The following is a 20,773-nucleotide window of genomic DNA, read 5'->3' as shown; positions in this document are numbered from 1 at the left end:
GTAATGAGGATGAGGATAGAATGCCAGGCTCCGGGGCCTGGCTCATGGTCCGTACTGGAAATCGAATCCCGGACCTTCCATCCTTGGACCCCGCCTTGTTTCGTCCACGAAACCGCGCAGTCAAAACATAATGGCCCGAATTCACAAAGGTCGACTAAAGTTATACCGGGGTTAAATTTAGTCGGGGGTTAACTAATACCGGGGTATAAAGGTAGTCCACCGCGCTATTCACAAACGGTGCTAAATTTAACCCACGGCTGAGTTATACCCCAGTGCTAACTTTAGTCCATGGATTAAAATGACGTCAAATGACACGTTTTATACCCCGGGTATAACTTTAGTCGACCTTTGTGAATTCGGGCCAATATACTTGTATGGAAAATGCTCGGCCAAAAAACTCAGACAAATAGCGCCACCTCGAGATCTGAGCAATGTTTACATTTTGAGACGGGGAAAATGGCGTCGTCTGCAAGTGAATGCGGAACTGCAAAATCGGATCAAAATACGGAAATCAGAATTGATTTAGACCCATCACAGCACAGAAAATACACATTTCCAACCGAACAGATTCCAAGGCTAGATGTGTCGGATCCTAAAGTCAGCGAATATGTTCGAGAAGGGGTAAGTATATGAGACATAGCGAGAGAAGAGAGAGAGAGTGCAGTGCGCAAACTCTGGGACGCCTCGAGCGATGGTGTACGTGCCAAAGCGCCAGCGAGCAGCGAACCATTTCAGTGGGGCGCTGGCGGCGGAGATTGAATGGAAAACTCCCGGCTCCCTGCGCTGCGAGGCCGAGGTTCGTTGGGGGGGGGGGGGGGGGGGGGGTGAGTGGGTGTTATGTTCAGCAACACAGTTTCAAAAGAGAATGAAACCCTTGCAACCAAAAAATTACTTTTTTATGAGGGCTCTTTTTAGATGTCCCCCATGAACATGATGAAAAATGGGCACCCGATAAAGGCGATATTTTGCGGCGGCTATTTTAGAGCTGCGAGTGTCTCAGGCTTGGCTGGGGCGCGCGCGGGGCTGGGGCCGTTTTAAGTTTATTAAAACCATGTTGTAACGTTAAAGTTAGACCCCTATTTGTGTTCCATGATTTTATCATACTCAAAGTTAAAATTTCATGCATGTAGTGTAGAGTATTGGCTATTGCAGACATATTCAGAGTTTCAGACACATGAATTATTCACTATCACAAATAAAACTTATTAAATGCAGGCATGAAACTGAGATTTCTGTAACTTTTTTTGTAGAGTCTCATGCAGCAAGCAAGTGGAGCGACGTGGCCAGGGGGGGGGGGAGGTGGGAGGAAAGAAGGAAGGAAAGAAAAAAAAGAATGAATGAGTAGGAAAGAAAAAACTTTAGAATGAAGGAAAGTATGGGAGAAAGACCCCAAAAAAAGGAAAGAAAAAAAGAGGACAAGAAAGAAAGGAAGATTAAAAGAGGAAAAGAAAAAGGAAAGAAAATAATGACTTTTTTTTTCCTCGTGTCAGAGGTTCTTTATTCATTCAATTGCCAACATGTATTAACATCCAGGGTCTCAGAGACAACATCCAAGATGTCGTCTAAAAGAATTTCATATTTAAACACATGCCATATAGAATAACTGTTGTATGGTTTACCTTGAAAATAATTAATCAGTTACATCAAATAGATTGCATATTGAGCATACACAAGGACTGTATTTATAACTGTTGCTTTTTCATGTGTGAAATCAAAACCAACTAGGCCTATTAATAATTTTTTGTTTAATATAATTTTTTCTTTAAACATTAAATTAATCAAATCCACAATGCGTTTCCAGAAAGGCTTTATGCTTGGGCATTCTAAAACAACATGAACAAAAAGATTCTGTTGTTTTACAGAAAATACATGTTGTCTGTTACAATTTTCCACCTCCACAAGTTGTATCTAAACGGTAAAATCCTATGAAGAGTTTTGAAGTTGAGTTGCTTTATTTTATTGTTTTTCAATGTCTTAAACTTAAATTTCAATGTGTCTTTCCAATCAAAATCAATTGCAAGGTTCAGTTTACCTTCCAGAATGTTAAAACAGCCGGTTCTTTTTTCTTTAATCCACACAATAAACTATAGAAATTGCGAGATTTCATTGATCATAGTCTAATAAAATCAAGTGTTCTAATTTCGAATACGTCGCTCCCGCATAACTTATGTCTAGAATTCTTTCGATCCAAATTTTTGGTATCGCATTTTTCAGTTTCGATTATACATAAAGTCAATTAAAGTCAATTAAAGAAAATAATGACAGAATGAAGGTAAGAAATAAAAATAATCAAGAAAATGGGAAAGAAAAAAGTAAAGAAAGAAAAAAGTAAAGAAAGAAAAAATAAAGAAATGAAAAAAAGGAATGAAGGAAGAAAAAAAAAGATTGAATGAAAGTAAAGAAAGAATGAAACGAAGAATGAAGGAAAGCATGGGAGAAAGACAAGAAAAGAAGGTAAGGATGAAAAGAAAAAAAGAGGAAAGAAAGAAGAAAAGGGATAAAAGAATTACTGAAAGTTGAAAAGAAAAAAGGAAAACAAAAGAAGGAAAGAAACTAAAGACAAAATAAAAGAAGAATGAAGAAAAGTGTGGGAGAAAGACCAGAAAGAAGAAAAAAAGAGGAAGGAAAGAAAGGAAGAATTAAAGAAAAATAAAGAATGAAGGAAAGAAATAAGAACAATAATCAAGAAAGTAGAAAAGAAAGCAGTAAAGAAAAAAGTAAAGAAAGAAAGAAAAAAAAATGAAAGAAGGAAGGAATAAAGGAAGAGAAAAAAAAGAAACAGAAAGATAGAAAAAAAGAAAGAATGAAAAGAAGAATGAAGGAAAGTAAGGGAGGAAGAAGAGAAAAAAGAGGAAGGAAAGAAAGAAGAAAAGAAAAAGGAAAGAAATAGATAAAAAAAAATTAAGAAGGAAGGAATGAAGGAAGAAAAAAGAAAGAAACAAAGAAAGATAAAAAAAAAAAAAAAAAAAAAAAAATTATTGATCAGTAACTTTTTAGCTCAAAAAGATATAGAAAAAAGTTTATCAACACACGCAAGTGCATACGTGGGACTGTAATGAACTCTCACCAATGCATGCACCAATGCATGCTGATACAGACGGACTTTGATAATAGGGGTATTTGTAGTTTTGTCATCATAACATTAAAATTTTATTGATCTAGTTCATGAAACGTGGACATTAGAGTAACCATGTATCCCTGAATACCATGTGCATATTTCAGGTCACATGACCAAGATCAAAGGTCATTTAAGGTCAATGAAGTGAACTTTGGCTGTGTTTGGGGTATTTGTTGAATTGGCATCATAACTTTGAAAGTTTATGGATCTACTTGTAGTTCATGAAACATAGACCAATTATGTTTTGCACACATCTTGGGTCACATGATGATGGTCAAAGGTCATGTTGGGTCAGTGGACATAGTATTTTATTATCATATGAGTGTTTTCTTTTGTGAATTATTATTCAATAGCTGTTTTCAAAGTCAGTACTGCTGCTATATTGAATCGCGTAATGCAAGTGAGACTGCCAGAGGCGTTCCACTTGTTATACCTAGACAGAGCTACCAAGTCTCACGCACAATGCGTCCAGGGTCCGTCTCACGATCTCACGCATGGCACCCATTTTTCTCACGCATCAGGACCGGACAGAAAAAAAGAGAAAAAGTAGCATTATTCACTAGATTATACGCACTGGCCGACCGCCTTTGCACGCCGTCGCGTCTACCCCGGCACGTGAGACGAATCAAGGGTGCAGTCGGCGCACAGCTAGTACGTGATACGATGAATCGCGTGCGTGCATCGCATGGTTTTGGTTTTGTAGTATGGATCGGTATCATGATGAAGCCCGAAAAATTAAACCTTTTCGAAACGTACATATGTAAGTACTGGCTGCGCGCGCGCAGAGACGCCGAGTCATGAAAATCTCACGCATAACATTTTTTTTAACTTGGCATCTCTGCCTAGATGCATTGATATTTGTAATATGCTAGGCAGTGGCGTACCTAGGATTTTCCACAGGGGGGGCAAAACCGTCCGCCAAAAAATTTGACAAGCAAAAAAAAAAAAAAAAAAAAAAAAAAAAGGTCTTCGATCACAAATAAAGGATTTCGTACCAGAAAAAAATTGACAAGCAGCAAAAAAAAAAAAAAAAAAAAAAAGGTCTTCAAGTTCGTCAAGGGGGCATTGAAGGTCTTAAAGCTCGTCAGGGGGGGGGGCAAAAAAGGTTTTTCAAGCCCGTCAGGGGGGGCAAAGATACGTTTTTGCATGGGTTGTGACTCGTCAGGGGGGGGCAGAGTGCCCACCCTGCCCCCCCCCCCCCGTAGGTACGCTAGTGATGCTAGGTATAATATGTTAAAGTGTTTTAGGATTGGTGGCTATGTTCGCCAATATACCGTAGACAAATATGGGAATTATGGTTTGCATGTTAGAATTGTATTAGGCATATTTTGCTTAAAGGACAAATCTACCCAACAAAAAGCTGATTTGAATTAAAGGAGAACAATCATAATACTGCAAGATTGGGTGAAAAATAACAGTCAATGGCATTTCAATAAAAGTCTTGCTTAAAGGAGAATGAAACCTTTGGAACAAGATAGCTTGTGTGAAAACAGAAAAATCAAAGAAACAGATCAACGAAAGTTTGAGAAAAATCGTACAAATGATGAGAAAGTTATGAGCATTTGAATATTGCGATCACTAATGCTATGGAGATCCTCAAATTGGCAATGCGACAAAGATGTGTGATGTCACTTGTGAACAACTTTCCCCATTACTTTAATATATATTTCACTTAAATTGCCTCTTTTATCAAATCTATCCATAGATCATGTGTTCTTTCTATAGGAGGGCATGTAATACAGATTTTTAAAGAATACATCATGGATAAAGAGTTTGTATCACCATGGACCTAAAGCAAAAAGAGACATTTTGAGGGTATTTTATAGTCCATCAAAGGGAAAGTTGTTCACATGTGACATCACACATCCTTGTTGCATTGCCAATGAGAGGATCTCCATAGCATTACTGATTGCAATATTCAAATGCTCATAACTTTCTCATTATTAATCCGATTTTTTCAAACTTTCTCTGTTCTTAATCCTTGATTTTTATGTTTCGACACAAGCCTACTTGTTCCAAAGCTTTCATTCCCCTTTAAAGATAAACAAGTTGTGGTAACGACCTGAAAATGAGTTTGAACAGAATCCAATAAAATGACCAAGTGTTTGTATGTATAAATAAAAAATATGTGCAAATTGGCTTTGGAAATGAGCAAAAATAAGTACGGAATTTCATAAAATGTCAGGTACTTTTCCAAGCAATATTAATACCCTGTCGCACATATGCCTTTTTTCTTGGTTATCATCAGAATTATCGGTTTTCAGCTAAAATTTTCAACTGAATTTAAAATTTTTCAATTCAAGTAACATTTCATTTTGGCCATCTGAATTTTGTTTTCTATGATTAAAAATATTATAGATCAATATGTTGAAGGGGCGGGGGCTAACCATGTAAAAAAGCAGAATATTAAAGATCGTAATTCTTACTTAATTTCTGTTTATGTTCACTGAAAAAAGTGTGGATACTGAATTCCCCTCTGCTCACCTTCGATTCTGCGACCCCTGTACATGTAGATTTCAAGCAAGTATTACAGTTCTTTTCAAAAGTTTAAACCTGAGAATTCATTCCGATGATGAAAATAAAAACATTTGAATATAATTGGGGATAGTTTACAGTGGCGTGATGAGCCAAAAATTTTGAGGGGACTTGTTATGGCGTATCACGTAAAATTGTTAAGTTACGAGCGAGCAAAAATTTTGACATGATTACATAAATTTTATGATAGATTTTGACATAATATTCAGAAAATAATATCATATGATTTTGACATAATATTCAGAAAATATTATCATATTTCACCTTTATCCCTTTCCTTTTCTCTCCTCTTACATTTAACTCTTTTATTTTCTTGCGTGTGATTTTTTTTTTGGGGGGTGGGGCAAGCAAGAGCCCCCCCATCTGTACACCAGTGACAGTTTGAATGGGGAAAGAGCTTTATTGATGCTGTCTCCAGCCATAAAAATCTACCTTCTGACTTTGTTTTAAAAAATTCTTATGAAAGTAAGATAATTCAGTATACAATTATTTTATTTAAAAGGTAGATAAGTCACACCCGAAGAAATTGGAGAAATCTTCATGGTTATGAAAGATGTTTACATTTAGGTGCATGAAAACATATATATGATGCAGGTGTACATGTACATGTAGGTAGTTCCTTCTGTGCATTATAACCTACCAATGAATAGAAAGGTGTACAATATAATGATGCATGAGAATTGAATGCCTGGTAAATAATGGGAGGCAAAGTACACTGCAATAATGAACACATACTAAATAAACATGCATGAATATGATGCCACACGCAAATCACATTCATTGATCTGTATCAAAGATTTGTTCCATATTCCATTGTTGATTCAAGAGCGACCTTTGATTCATGATTTAGTAAATGCCAATCCAGATAACAGTTTCAATGTGCAATTATCTCCAAGTGAATTGAATAGATTATGGTTTTGGGTTTCTTTTATGTTCATAATATTTCCTGTTAGAGGTGGATGTTTTTTGTCAATACATGATCCTGTCAAACTGTGTCTTAGCAGCAACCTGTCTAGATGTAGTGGAAACCTGTTTTCAGGGGCCATCAATATTGTCTCCTATTTTGATTGAAAGGAATATTTGTTATAGAACCTGGCTATTCTTTTTATTTTAGGATTGGGAGGCCTAAAGAGACAGATTTGATTATACTTCAATTTGACATGTTATTTTGATTGTCTTGCTTTAATAAGAGCAACTCTTTTTTCTTCAATTCAGTTCAAATTGATTTTATTTTCCAAATGTTAAAAACAAACGTAATGTATATACCAGGTAAAAATCCATAATCGCTAAAATTCATTGATGAGGAAAAAAGAAAATGAACCCAGAAAGCAGGGCTTGTAAATAACGCTGTTCCCTTCTTTTTACAAAGATATATAGTATGGATAGTAAATAACAAAGCAAAAATTATATAAATACAGAACGTAATTAACAAAATACACTCTTTCTTGTAATAAGGATGAATCAAAATCTATTTTGTCACATTAAGGATGTTCCACAATTAGATAAAGTCAATGTCAGTTTCACCAAGCTCTTCACAAAGTCACTCTGGTTTATGTGGAGTTGAAATTAGCAACAACAACAAAAATGTAATAGCTCAATACCGGTACTAGGCCTTTTTTCTTTTTTCTCTGCGAATTTGAAGTTCACCATATTGACAGTCAGGTAGACCTCCCGAATCAAAATATTGTGTTTACAACATGGTGTTTACAACTTACTTTATGTAAATTGATCAAACTTTTCTCTTTAAGTACATAAATGTATTACTAACACTAATTTCTACTGGGGGCACATATACTTTTTCAGAAGCAAGTAGCATGCTCAGGTTGGAAAAAAAATTACATGAGTTTTTTTGTTTTTAGAAATATATACTCAAAGAGTTTGAAATCTGTTACAAATAAGAAGTATTCAAAATAATGCTCTACTTTTTAATATTAAAAATAATCAAGTCTTCATTCATTGTGCAATATCAACTTGTAGTGGAAGTGGTAGAAACATAAAAAAATTATTCGTTTATATAGTCAGCCCACCTGCGCACTTTGTAAAGTCAATATACACCCTACAAATTTCATTTATATTGTCATCGATTTACGCTTGTTACCTCCATATTCTAATATATTTACATTGGTAGTAATCGAGCACAAGCACCACATCTCCAGTACCGCCTAATTCTCCTCTTCCACTTTTTTACTTCAATTCAGAAACCAGTGGTGATCACGGGATCCAATCTGGTCCAGACAGCCCTAAAATGGGACCTGGACTACTTAGAGGGGAACCTTGGCAAGGGCAAATTCAACGTGTACGTCTCCAAGAACCACCGCTTCATGTACTTTGACGACAAGAAGGCTAGGATACAGAAGGAATTCACGCCCAACACGAGGCTCATGGAGATGACGTTCCTGGAGTTTGTTCAGCTTTTGGAAGAGAAGAAAGGTGGCACGGACAAGTGAGTGTTACCATTCCTATTGCTGGACTGAAGTATTTGCAAGGTTGTGGTTGTGGATGGTGTTTCGGATTCTTGCCTTTTTTTTCTGTCAGTCTATCTACATGTAGATCAATTGTAAAATGTATTATGATTTGATGACACATGGCCCTGTAAAAAAAGCAATTAAAATGTTTGTAACATTCCATCATATTTAGGGGGTAGACAACTCGTGTGTTTCATAAAATACAACCGCACAAGTTTGGCCCATGTCATAACGTCACTCATACAAGGTACCTGTTAAGCCTGAGAGATTGATCAACCAAAGTGTCGTCAACACAGATTCGACACTGCATTTATCACGAGGAATTGTAACCCATTTAAACACTACAGTTTTTCTGATATCTCACTTATAGTTCTATCGATTAATCCTTATTCTACCCTGAACCCGAGATTCATTGTTCAATTTAATATTTCTTGCTATTTTCTCTGTGTAGGAAAAATTGGTCAACCAACAAACCTCTCATGATAATGAATTTCGTTGGCGTACATGTTTGTTTTATGAAACAAATTATATTTGGATTTATATATTTTTTTTCCAGAAGATACAAAGCGCTGTTAACGGCATAAAACAAGATAAGGTCTATGTGTGTTTTTAATAAGATGGTTTTTGAAGAGGTCAAGAGAGGAGATGCTTGAGAGAGTTTGAGACAATTTGTTGTGCTGATTCATGAAATCAAAATCCTGCTGACGTTAGTTTTCTATTCTTGTTGCCATGTAGGATATACCTCCAGCAAGCTCTGAATGACTCCGTAGGGCCAAACATTGTGGAAGACTTTGTGAGGTTCAACTGGAATTGGGTAACAGACTACCAGAAGAAGAACAACTGGGGACCACTCACATCCAATCTTCTTCTCGTATCAATGGAAGGTAAGGATGAAGTATACAGAAATTGACCACTCATGAGGATGACTGTGTATGGATCTATAACTCCCTAGGTGCTTTTCATACCATCCCTTTTATCACCCCTCCGGCAAGATCTCGGGGAGAGAAAAGGGCCAGTATGAAAAGCACTAAGTAAGTGATTATTTTCACCGTCATCTGAAGACAGAGCAGTCTATATTCATTTTATATACCTCATCGTAAATCACATAACTGCCCTTCTTTGGCAAAAGGAAGCAAGTTACAAAAGTACACTGTATTATTTGTAATGTAAATGAGCAATGTGTGTTCGTCATTAACATAGGCGTCAATGCAATTTAACAGCATATTTGTTGACCCAATAACAACAAAAAATGACAAATACATGTACATGTACATGTATTCTAAGCTTTTTCATCTCATCCTGCGTTTGTTTGTTTTACAGGAAACGTAACTCCAGCTCACTATGATGAGCAAGAGAACTTCTTTGCTCAGGTCAAGGGTTATAAGAGATTCATCATGTTCCCACCCGATCAGTTTGAATGTATGTATCCGTATCCAGTCCATCATCCCAATGATAGACAGAGTCAGGTAGGCTTTATTGTTGAGGAAGATGAGGGAGGAGTAGCAAGGAGGAGGAGCAGGAGGAAGAGAGGAGGACAAGTAGAGAGGAGGAGGATGGAGGATGAGGAGGATGGAGGATGAGGAGGAGGATGAGAGAGGAGGAGTAAGATGAGGAGATGGAGAAGCAGGAGGAGGAGTTGGAGGACAAAGAGGAGGTGGAGATGGAGAAGCAGGAGGAAGAGGAAAAAAGAGGATGAGGTGAGGAGGAGGAGCAGGAGTAGGAGAATGAAGGAGGAGAGAGGATGAGGAGTAGCAAGGAGGAGGGGCAGGAGGAGAAGGAAGAGAAGAAGAGAGGAGGGGGAGAAGGATGAGGAGAGAGGAGGAGGATGAAGGGAGTATGAGGAGAAGAGAGGATGAGGGTGAGAAGGAGCAGGTGGAGGAGTGAGTAAGAGGGGGAGATGGAGAAGCAGGAGGAGTTGGAGGACGAAGAGGAGGTGGAGATGGAGGAATAGGGAGGAGGAGGAGAAAGAGGTGGAGGAGCAGGAGGGGGAGGAGAAAGGAAGAGGAGTAGAGAGGAGAAAGGATGAGGAGTAGAGCAGACCTGCCAACCAGTATGTTTTTGGCGTATTTAGTACGTTTTTGCAACCAAAATACGGCAGTACATTTTTTCTTTAAAAAAAAATCCTCTCTATATGTCTCTTTTTCATAAAAACTTACACAAATATGGTTATTAGATCAATATAATTTCAGGTAACTTGTTTTTTTTTCAATCATTTTGTTAAAACCAGGGTGAGATATACACATGTTTCAATGTTTTTTTTTTTCATCTGCAAGAGCAGTGCGCATTTTAGCCTGCATGCAGCTTGAGCGCCGCAATGAGCAAGTGCGCCACGCATTTTATTATGAAATACACTTTTTTGGGGAAAAATACATTTTTTTAAATCACAGAATACAGTTTTTCATTCCCAGAGGTTGGCAGGTCTGCATGATGCATGCATATTTATCTCACACGGTAAAAATACTGATTTTTTTTGTCAAAATACTGATTTGGGGGGATAAGAATACTGAAAATGCAAAATACAACTTGGCAGCTCTGGTAGAGCAGAGGAGGAAGAGGAGGAGGAGAAAGAGGAAGATTAGAAGAAGTTTGAATGTCTCTATCCATATCCAGTCCATCATCCCAATTACAGACAGAGTCAGGTAGGTTTTATGTTGAAGGAAGATAACGTGGTATCAAAGAAAAAGAAGAATAGTAAGAAACCAATAATCTTGAAAGAAAGGATAGGTTTAGGGAATGCCGAAGCAAAAATGAATAAGAAAGAGAAGAGGAAGGATTGGGGGAAGGGAGAGGAGGGGGGATGTGAAGGAAGGAATGGAAGGAATAAAAGACGGAGGAGAAGAAGGAGGAGGGGAAGAAGAAGTAGAAGGATGAAGGAGAAGGAAAAGAAGAAAAGTACCCTCACCATGAGAAAGCCCTTGATGCCTTTTTTTTTAATTGAAGACAAATAAATGAGATGTCTGGCCTGCCACAACCTAATACACAACCTTTCCACACCTGTACCAACCCCTGCACCTGTTTTCATTGTTTTCTTCCCTTCTAGGTAAACTTTGACAATCCGGATTACAAGAGGTTCCCAAAGTTCCAAAAGGCCAAAGGAGTAGAAGCCATTGTCGGTCCAGGAGATGTCATATACATTCCAATGTACTGGTGAGTGTTCGGATGTTTAAAATGTCAAAATGTTTACCGAGGGACACTTGGCAATTAGCCCCAAATGTAGAAATGCTCCCACCTTGAATTTGAAAATGCTTTTGCAGCCTTTGGGATGTTGCATAAAGCTGTTTATAAGTTCCACACATCATTGTGCAAGAATGGAACACATTTTTGAGTGCTTTCAAATCAGATTCTCAAACTTTTAATTTACATTGGCTACAGATGAAATATATATATGAAGATCAATTCTTTTTTTATTATTAGTAATATTAGCAAGCATTTAAATGCAAAGTTTATTATTTGGTGAAATTTGCTTAGGGTCATACAAGTAGGAAATCCAATCCCGTTATAAAAAAAAACACCATCAATTTTTGGGGATATTATTTAGCACAAGAGCATACACCAGGGCCCTTTCTTACAAAGAGTTACGATTGATCCAATGAAAGTAACTCTATGGAAATCCCATCAGTGTCATAATTTTTTCTAGAGGATATTTGCAAAATGTGCTTTGTAAACGAAGGCGAACACACCAATTTGTCAAGAAATCGATGAATTAATGGATATACATTCATATCTAGAATATTTTTGAACAAACATGCATTTTATATGTTGACTTTGCAGGCTTTCCATAGTTGCGATTGATCAGATCAATCGCAACTCTTTGTAAGACGGGCCCCATGGCCCTTTCTTACAAAGAGTTACGATTGATCCAATTAATCGTAACTCTATGGAAATCCCATCAGTGTCATAATTTTTTCTACAGGAACTTTGCACAATGTCCTTTGTAAACAAAGAGAAGCACAGTTAATTTTCAAGAAAACAACGAATGCATGAATATTATCATAATGAGAAAGTATTTTGAACAAACATGCATAATAGATGTTGACGTTGCTGGCCGTCCATAGTTGTGATTGATCGGATCAATTGCATCTCTTTGTAAGACGGGGCCCAGTAGTCCATGATATGCATAACACAGGAACAGCTATAGTAGTCTTTGTATTGAAATTTGTATTGATTTCTTTGTCTTTATTCAGGTGGCATCATGTCGAATCTCTCTTACATGGTGGAGTGACGGTATCAGTGACATTCTGGTTCAAGGTAAGGTCAAAGGTCATATTTCATCAGTTGCCTTGCGAAATCTAGAAACCTTTCCAGGTGGGTGTTTCATAAAGCTGTTCGTAAGTTAAGAGCGACTTTAAGAACGACTGGTGATCCTTTCTTGTTATAAATGGTATATTCATTGGCGATGGTTAAGCGCGTAAGAAAGGATCACCAATCATTCTTAAAGTCGCTCTACGAACAGCTTTATGAAACGGCCCCGTTTCTATTTATCCCGATGGGTGTTTCATAAAGCTGTTCATAAGTTAAGAGCGACTAAAAGTATGACTGTTGAACCTTTCTTACGCGCTAAATAATACCAATGAACATTTAATGGTGAATGTCGTTTATTACCAAAAGAAAGGTTCACCAGTCGTTCTTAAAGTCCCTCTTAACTTACGAACAGCTTTATGAAATGGCCTCCTGAATATGAGCAACCACATATGGAATGTGATTTAAAAAGAAAATGTATTGAAAAAAAAAATGATACCATCCAAGTATAGTTACATGTAGTTGTAGGTGTTTCCATTCCTGAATAAAAGCTGTTTAAATTAATGGACAAGTCCACCCCAACAAAAAACTAATTTGAATAAAAAAAGAAAAATCCAACAGTCATAACTGGAAATTTCGTCAAAATCGGATTTAAAATAAGTTATGACATTTTAAAGTTTCGCTTAATTTCACAAAACAGTTATACGCACATCCTGATCGGTATGCAAATCAGGAGACTGATGACGTCATCCACTCACTATTTATTTTGTATTTTACAGTATGAAATATATAATATTCTAATTTTCTCCTCATTATCAAGTGAAACAACGATTAATTCCTCACTGAGTATGTGGAATAAGCATTATTATATCAGTCAAGTTGGTCCGTACTGTCAAATATGTAAAAAATGAAATATTGTCTAATTCAAACAATAAAAAACAAAAGAAATAGTGAGTGGGGGACATCATCAACTGTCTGATTTGCATGCCTCTGAAATGTGCATATCACTGTTTTGTGAAAAATAAGCAAAACTTTAAAATGTCATAACTTTCTTATTTTACATCCGATTTTGATGAAACTTTCAGTGTTATGCTAGTTTGATTTTTCTCGATTTATTCAAATCAACATTTTTCTGGGGTGGACTTTACCTTTAAGCTAATACTAATGAGTACACACTCTAAATTGGCAACATGTTGAAAACAAGATTAAGAAATTCACTCGAAAATTAAAGCAGCAATTTTACATTAATTATTCCTATTATTAATTATACATTTTAAGTGATGTTATATCCATATTAATTTTAAAAGTATAAAAATTTATGATTGTTGCCAATTAATGAGCAAAAGCAGAGCAATCTTGATTCTATGGTGTCTACCCATAGATATAAAAGAGCTGGATAGAGCTTGTTGTATACTGCTGCACACACAACCTTGAAGCTCAGGAAAAGTACTCCTTGAAACAAATAACAGTATATGGGGCCACACTAACATGGAGGAAACAACACGCATATACGCACACGTATTAAAGAGAAAAAGTGTAGAACCTTGTGTGTGCTTGACCTTGGAGTACATTTAACCCTAAATAGACTGGGCTATTTCGACGTCTAAGAAGACGGGGGGGGGACTGATTCAGCCCTCCCTTTTGATCTTGGCCGTCGATCGCAACACAATTTGGCATGCACGTTACCCATGGCATAATATACAAAACTATAAGTTCAAATTCTGCAAAAAATCTCATTGCTAATTACGCTTAAAATCAAAAGTTTGCTCTAATAAAATGCCCCTTAAATGCTAAATTTGGGTTCACAGACTCTTTATAGGAATCTGATCAAATGTATTTTTAAAAAATGTCAACATCACGTTTATTTTCTTATGTATTTTATTGTTTTATAAATTTCTTTTTTGAACTTTTTTTTTATTGTCTTTCCAATGGACATTGTCGGGCACTTTATTTTGACAATAAACAAGATGAAATTAATTGATTTTAATCAGTAAAATAAAAAATAAAAAACACTACTTGCATTAGATTTGTACACAAATTCACATGCATTTTTGAGCAATTTGGGGTCTGCATGCACTTACAAAATGTTGCGTAATTGTAGAACCGCGTACCCGGGGTCGCAATTTTGGTCTAAAAAATTGCGCGAGATGTGAAAGTAAAAAGTCAGCGAGGGACACGGTAAAAAAAATTTGCATGGGGGATTTACGTGAAAAATGTCGGGGGGGCTGAATCAGCCCCCCAGTCTTTCTAGGGTTGAGTTAGCTCTATCCAGCTATTGATATTGATGTATCTACCTGTGTACCCTGATCAATTAAACAATGTATGTGATTTTATCGTGTTTCATGTTTCTATGGCGATAGGCTGGAACAGGACCGAAGCAGGTGGAGTACCCGCTAACATCGCAGCAGAAGGTTTCCATCACACGGAACATTGAGAAGATGATGTTTGAAGTGCTCAAGGATCCAGAAGAGGTGAAATAATAAGAATGGATAGATTTGAGCAAAGGGGGGGGGGGGGGTGGTAGTGATGATAGTGATAGTTTTGATGGTGATGGTTAAGGTGAGATATTGATTGGATGGTGGTGATGTTGAAGATTTTGTTGATGAGAGAGGTAATGATGATGATGATGATAATGGTGGTTATGATGATGGTGATGATAATGTTGGTGATGATGACGGTTATGATGATGGTGATGATGGTGATGGTGATGATGGTAATGATGATAATGATGATGATGATGACGATGATGATGGTGATGATGAAGATAATGATGGTGATGATGATAATGACGACGATGACGATAATGATGATGATGATGATGATGATGGCAAAGACAATGTCAGTGATGATGCTGTTATGGTGCAGTGACGGGAGTGATAATGTTGATGTTCATGTTGTAGATGGTGATGGTGGTGATAGTGGTGGTGGTGATGATGGTAGTGATGATGATAATGGCAGTTGTGGTTAGGATGGTGATGGTGTTTGGTGGTGGGGATGATGATTGTGATGATGCTAATGGGGATGATTATGATGATGGTGATGATGTTAAAGGTGTTCGTGATAATAATGATGGTGATGGTAATGATGATGGTGATGATGATGATGATAAAGGTGTTGGTGATAATAATGATGGTGATGATGATGGTGATGATGATGATGTTAAAGGTGTTCGTGATAATAATGATGGTGATGGTAATGATGATGGTGATAAAGGTGTTGGTGATAATAATGATGGTGATGATGACAGTGGTGGTAATTGTGATGATGGGTATGAGGATGGTAATGATGATAGTGTTGCCGATGATGATTGTGATACTGGTGGTGGCTGTGGTTTTGGTGATGATGATGATGACGATGTTGATAATGATGGCGATGATGGAAATAATGATGGCAGTGATGATGATGGTGATGATGGTGATGATGGATGATAATGATGATGATTGGTGATGATGATGATGGTGATGATGATTGGTGATGATGATGATTGGTGATGATGATGATGGTGATGATAACGGTGATGATGATAGAGTTGATGATGATGAAAATAAATATGAGGGTGATAATGATATTGATCTTGATGATAATCAAAGTTTCCAACCAAATCTAAATTTAGATTGAATCATTCAAGATATCACCTTGTCTATAACTAGCCACGCCCCGTTTTCACTTTCTCTACAATACAGGTTTCATCGCTCTTTCATCTCATCGTTGATGGTCGTTATGACAACCAAGTTGACCCCATGCCCCCTTCGAGTTAGCATCCAGGCAGCCACACTCATTCCACCTACGAGCAATAGTTCACCTCAATCCATGATCTACCTAATTCAATCAGCTGATTTATGGAAAAATGTCTGTTGACTGACATCTATGATTATTGTGATAACTAATGAATGTTGAGATAAGCGTAGAAATCAACCTTCATAGACATCAGATGCCATAGATGATCTTATAGTTTTTATTACATCCTACTTAAAATGAATCCTGTATTACTGGTTCAAATAGCATCACGTGACCAAACTTATACTAGCTGCGATGTTGAAACAAAACATCCAGAAAGAAACTCTGACGTTCCTGATGGAGTAGTGCACTATTCCATCATTGACGTCACAGATCAAGCAATCTCTCGGACGCGCCGGTCAGCGAGCTTCTCTTCCGGGCAAATCCTGCGATGCGTTTGCTGAGGTTCCACCGAGTGTGGTAGCTAAGGGAAAAGTAGGTCAGTCATTGCAAGTAACTGGACTCTGTAAGCTCAGCGCTATAGATTTTGGTCCCAACCTATTAAAAGTGGGATATAAAACAAATATACCAGGTGCTTCTTTCAACAGTATAGATGGAATTATTCATCCTAGCTTGGACTGGCAATATTATTTTTCCCTTGTTTCTCCATCCCTTGATAAATATAGCAGTTGCCAGTTCAACCTCGGACGACTAATTTCCTCTATACTTCCCCAGAGCCCGGTGTAATATCATATTAACCCATAGGGTGCAGTCTTTCCTTTCACTTTAAAAGTTTCTCATAATCTCGGATGCCAGTAACTACAAATGGAATATGATTAGAAAGTGAAAAACATACTTCAAAATTTGGTACCATTCCTAGTACAATAAGTTGAGCTGTTTCTGAACTAAATCCATTAAACTTGAGCCAGTCATGACACACTCTAAATTAGCAATAAGATGAAAACATCAAAACCACTGTTTTAAAATGCAAATTGGCAACTTTTCAGTAAATCCATTCTTTACTCCTTAATTTTGTCTCATGTTATATCCATATTTCATTTTCCCAAATCATGAAAGTCAATAGAAAATTAAATGAACCTTGCCAATTTGAGGAACATAAAAGATCCATTTTGACCTTGTGAAATCTGTGTGTTTCTATGGGTTAACCCTCAATCTCCCGGGGTATTTTGATTCTTGTCATTCCCGGGGGGGCCATTATGGCCCCCCTTAAGATCTCAGCCGTGGATTGCGCGATCACAACGAAAATTTGCATGATGGTAGAGAATGACGTAATCTACGCAGTTGCATTGGTAAATTTCACTGAATTCATATATTTTTATTTTATATGAATTAATTATGCTCATTTATTCATGAAATCATACTTTTTGCTCTGATTCACTAAATAAAGCTCCTAGAATGCTATTTTTTTGGTGAAAATATTCTTTATAGCATTCCTAACAATTGTGAATGAACAAAATTCTGGTACCAAGACCGATTTCTTATGTATTTTATTGTTTTTTAAATTTCTTATGTATTTCTTTGTTTTTTTCCTTTTTGTTTTTTATTGTTTTTTCGATGGAAATCGTTCCAGACTTAATTCTGATCATAAACAAGGCAAAATTAATTAAGTTTAATCATTAAAAGTAGAAATAATGATATATTTATGAATTTTGGCCAAATACACAATTTGCATTGGATTTGTACATGAAATCACGTTTATGAGCAATTTTGGGTCTGACATGCACTTACATAATGTTGCGTAATGTCGTAACCGCATACCCGGGCGTCACAAATTTGGTCTCAAAATTTGCGCGAGACTTGAAAGTAAAAAGTCAGTGAGCGGCGAGGTCAAAAAATTTTGCGCAGCAGATATATCGCGAAAATTGTCGAGGGGGGGGGGCCATAATGCCCCCCCCCCCCCGGGAGAATTAGGGTTAAAGGCAGCAATCTCTTCTTGAGGGGAAAGTGGAAACAATCGTTACGAGTTTTTAGGTTCTTTCCTTTCATGTCATCTCGAAAGAATATTTCAGTATAAAAAAACCCACTGCATGCAAGGAACAAGCCAATGAAAAATCATGCTTTTATCTTTTTAGCATAAAGATGCTTAATGTCAACATTATAATCCAATCATGTTGTTCACATGAATCTTACCAAAAATTCGGATAACAGATCACCAGTCAACCATACTGAATTACATTTAGGAGTCGAGAACCTGAATTTTTACCCTTCAGAGCTCATGTTTAGATATGACTTTCATATTTTTGAAGTGCGCACACAAAAGTGTGATTGCTCCCATATATATTGCTGCGTAGTATGTCGTGCTAGGTTGCAGATTGGTGCATTCTGCCAACTCATCAATCTGCAGCTAAAAACACAACGATGGGATCCATGCTATAAGCTGCAATGTTTAAAATAAACAACAAAAAAGTGAGTGAATATATATTTACCTTAATATACAGTACCACACTTTCATGGTGTCAGCATTAGTTTGAGATGAAGCAAAACAGAATGATAGCTGTCTTGGATGAATAGATTGTTATGTTGCCCAAGGAAATAATATAGACAGTTAAAATGGTGAACAAAATAGGTAATGCCCAGTAATGTGATATCTATGATAATAATATCAATAACGCAGTTTTTGTATAGGCGCATATCACATTATGATGTCCTAATAACGTTCCTTTACGCTTACAAAGGACTCGAATATCATCTTTATATTTGGTTGTTTGTGAAGTGAATCAGTTGTTTGAGTGAATTGCATGGTATATGAATTGTGATATTCAAAACAGTGAAAAGGTTATGACTGCCTCTGTCTCCCCTAGAGATGTTTTTTTTAATTATTATTATTATTATTTATTTGACTAAATCATGATACAAACATAGATGACATTATACATGGTAAAAACAAACAATACAGAATGGAGCAGTGCTACATGCTGGTCAGGGGTGATAAAAGCATATAATAAATAGCTGTTGCTCGGAAGCATATCACCCCCCGCATGTAGCACTGCGTACAAATATCAACTTAGAAAACAAATTACACAAAATATAATCTAGCCCAATGTTTGGCGAAATTTCTATGAAATAATAATGAAATGCAGAAGCTGATTGATGTTTACATAAAACTAGAGAATGATTGAAAGTAATAATTAGAAAGACAGTCATGTGATTGTGATAGTTGGGTAGTTGTTTTTTTGAAATATTTGTGACCGCTATCACCATACATTACATGTATGTATGCAGTTGCTTGGTGTAGGTACTTCTTTGTGGGTAGTTGCTTGACCTAGCTATCTTCGGCTAATATTTTTACAAGTTCAAAAGCCATGAAAATATCAAAAAAAAATATATATATGTATGTAACCAGGAAATATTGCATCAGTAAATTTGGCTTATGGATCCGACTCTCAAGTGTGATACAAATTTGTGCTTTACAGCTTTCAAATTTCTTGCCCTGATGTTGCCTTTTCCTTTATTTGCCAGATTGTCGGTTCTTTTTGGTCTTTGATCTCAAGTTTTATTAGAGGTGTTATATCCAAGGTGATAGGCTGTAAATTCTTATGACATATTCATGTTGATGTTAGAGGTAGTTTTATTTTTTTTTATTGTAGGACATTATTTTTTAATTGTAGGATATGAGATAAGCCATATATGCAGCTGCTGGTAAAAAGATCAAATGGTCAGAAACCAGTTGAGATTTGAGCCATTTCTGTATTTTTTCCTTCTATATTGTCTTCTTGTCTTTTCTACTTATATACCCTTGCAAATTCACTTCCATTTATTTTTAGAATATATATTTTGGGAATAAGCTATTGTTCGTAAACTACGCAGTTTTACGAACGACCGGAAATGTTCTTTTATGGAATTTGTTGTACCTCAAATTTCCCTTTTTTTGTACAAAGAGGGACAAAATTTTGTATAAACCTTGATCAAATTTGAGAAATGATGAAAGAAAATGCATGCAAATTGTTGATAACAAGAAAACTGGAACACGACCATGCAAAAGTGGGGATACAGTAGGGATGGAGAAACTACCTGCGACTGCCAGGAGGACCAGACAATGCAACACCGTTTGGTCTGACCCCTCCTACCTGAGCCATGCAATGCCAAAGATGGAGTCTGTCAACCCCAAAGCTAGATCTTGTACCCTTTACTGGACAGGACTTGTGAAGTGACCCGAGAAAGAGAAGACTAGAAATTTAGAAAATTAAATGTAGAAATTTGAATTACAAAGATCTTTTCCAACTTTTTCAGATTGGTGTTTCACAAAGAGTGACGTAGAGTCGCACTTAAAATGCATCACTGCATTGGTCAAATGCTAAGAGGACGCGCGCTACTGCGTATTAATCAATAAAAATGCGTGTTACATATCATGTTCGCATCAGAACTAAGCATGACTTTTGAGTCATACTTAACTCTTCGGGAAGCACCCCCCCCCCCCCCCGATGGGTGTTTATATTGATTGAGATTCTAATACTGTAATTTAGCGCCTAAGAACATGTTCCAGTCGTTCGTAAAGTCATGCGTAACTTTAAACAGTCTTGTTGCTTTCTATCAAATCTAGTTTAAAGATGGAGAATTTAATGAAAACAAACAATGAATATTTCTTCAATTGGATTTTGATAGGAATACTAGATCTTAAAAATGGCCTCGTTAGTGCTTAAATAGTTAAATCCACACATGAATATTATAGTATAACAAT

The 20,773-nt window shown here is 36.7% G+C and overlaps 1 protein-coding gene across 1 annotated transcript; it reads left to right on the top strand.

Annotated features, from left to right (window-relative positions):
* Positions 1-417: 417 nt before the first annotated feature.
* On the top strand, positions 418-19,262 carry LOC129281523 (hypoxia-inducible factor 1-alpha inhibitor-like). The gene is made up of 8 exons (XM_064112742.1): positions 418-621; positions 7,852-8,096; positions 8,854-9,002; positions 9,439-9,584; positions 11,159-11,265; positions 12,303-12,366; positions 14,718-14,828; positions 16,041-19,262. The coding sequence occupies exons 1-8, from the start codon at positions 457-459 to the stop codon at positions 16,113-16,115; spliced, it is 1,062 nt and encodes a 353-aa protein (XP_063968812.1). The 5' UTR covers positions 418-456; the 3' UTR covers positions 16,116-19,262.
* The last annotated feature ends 1,511 nt before the right edge of the window (positions 19,263-20,773 follow it).

This window comes from Lytechinus pictus, chromosome 18 (genome assembly GCF_037042905.1).
Source record: "Lytechinus pictus isolate F3 Inbred chromosome 18, Lp3.0, whole genome shotgun sequence".
In the NCBI taxonomy this organism is placed as follows: domain Eukaryota; kingdom Metazoa; phylum Echinodermata; class Echinoidea; order Temnopleuroida; family Toxopneustidae; genus Lytechinus; species Lytechinus pictus.
The sequence above is the reverse complement of the archived record's forward strand: the minus strand, read 5'-3'. Positions and strand labels throughout refer to the sequence as shown.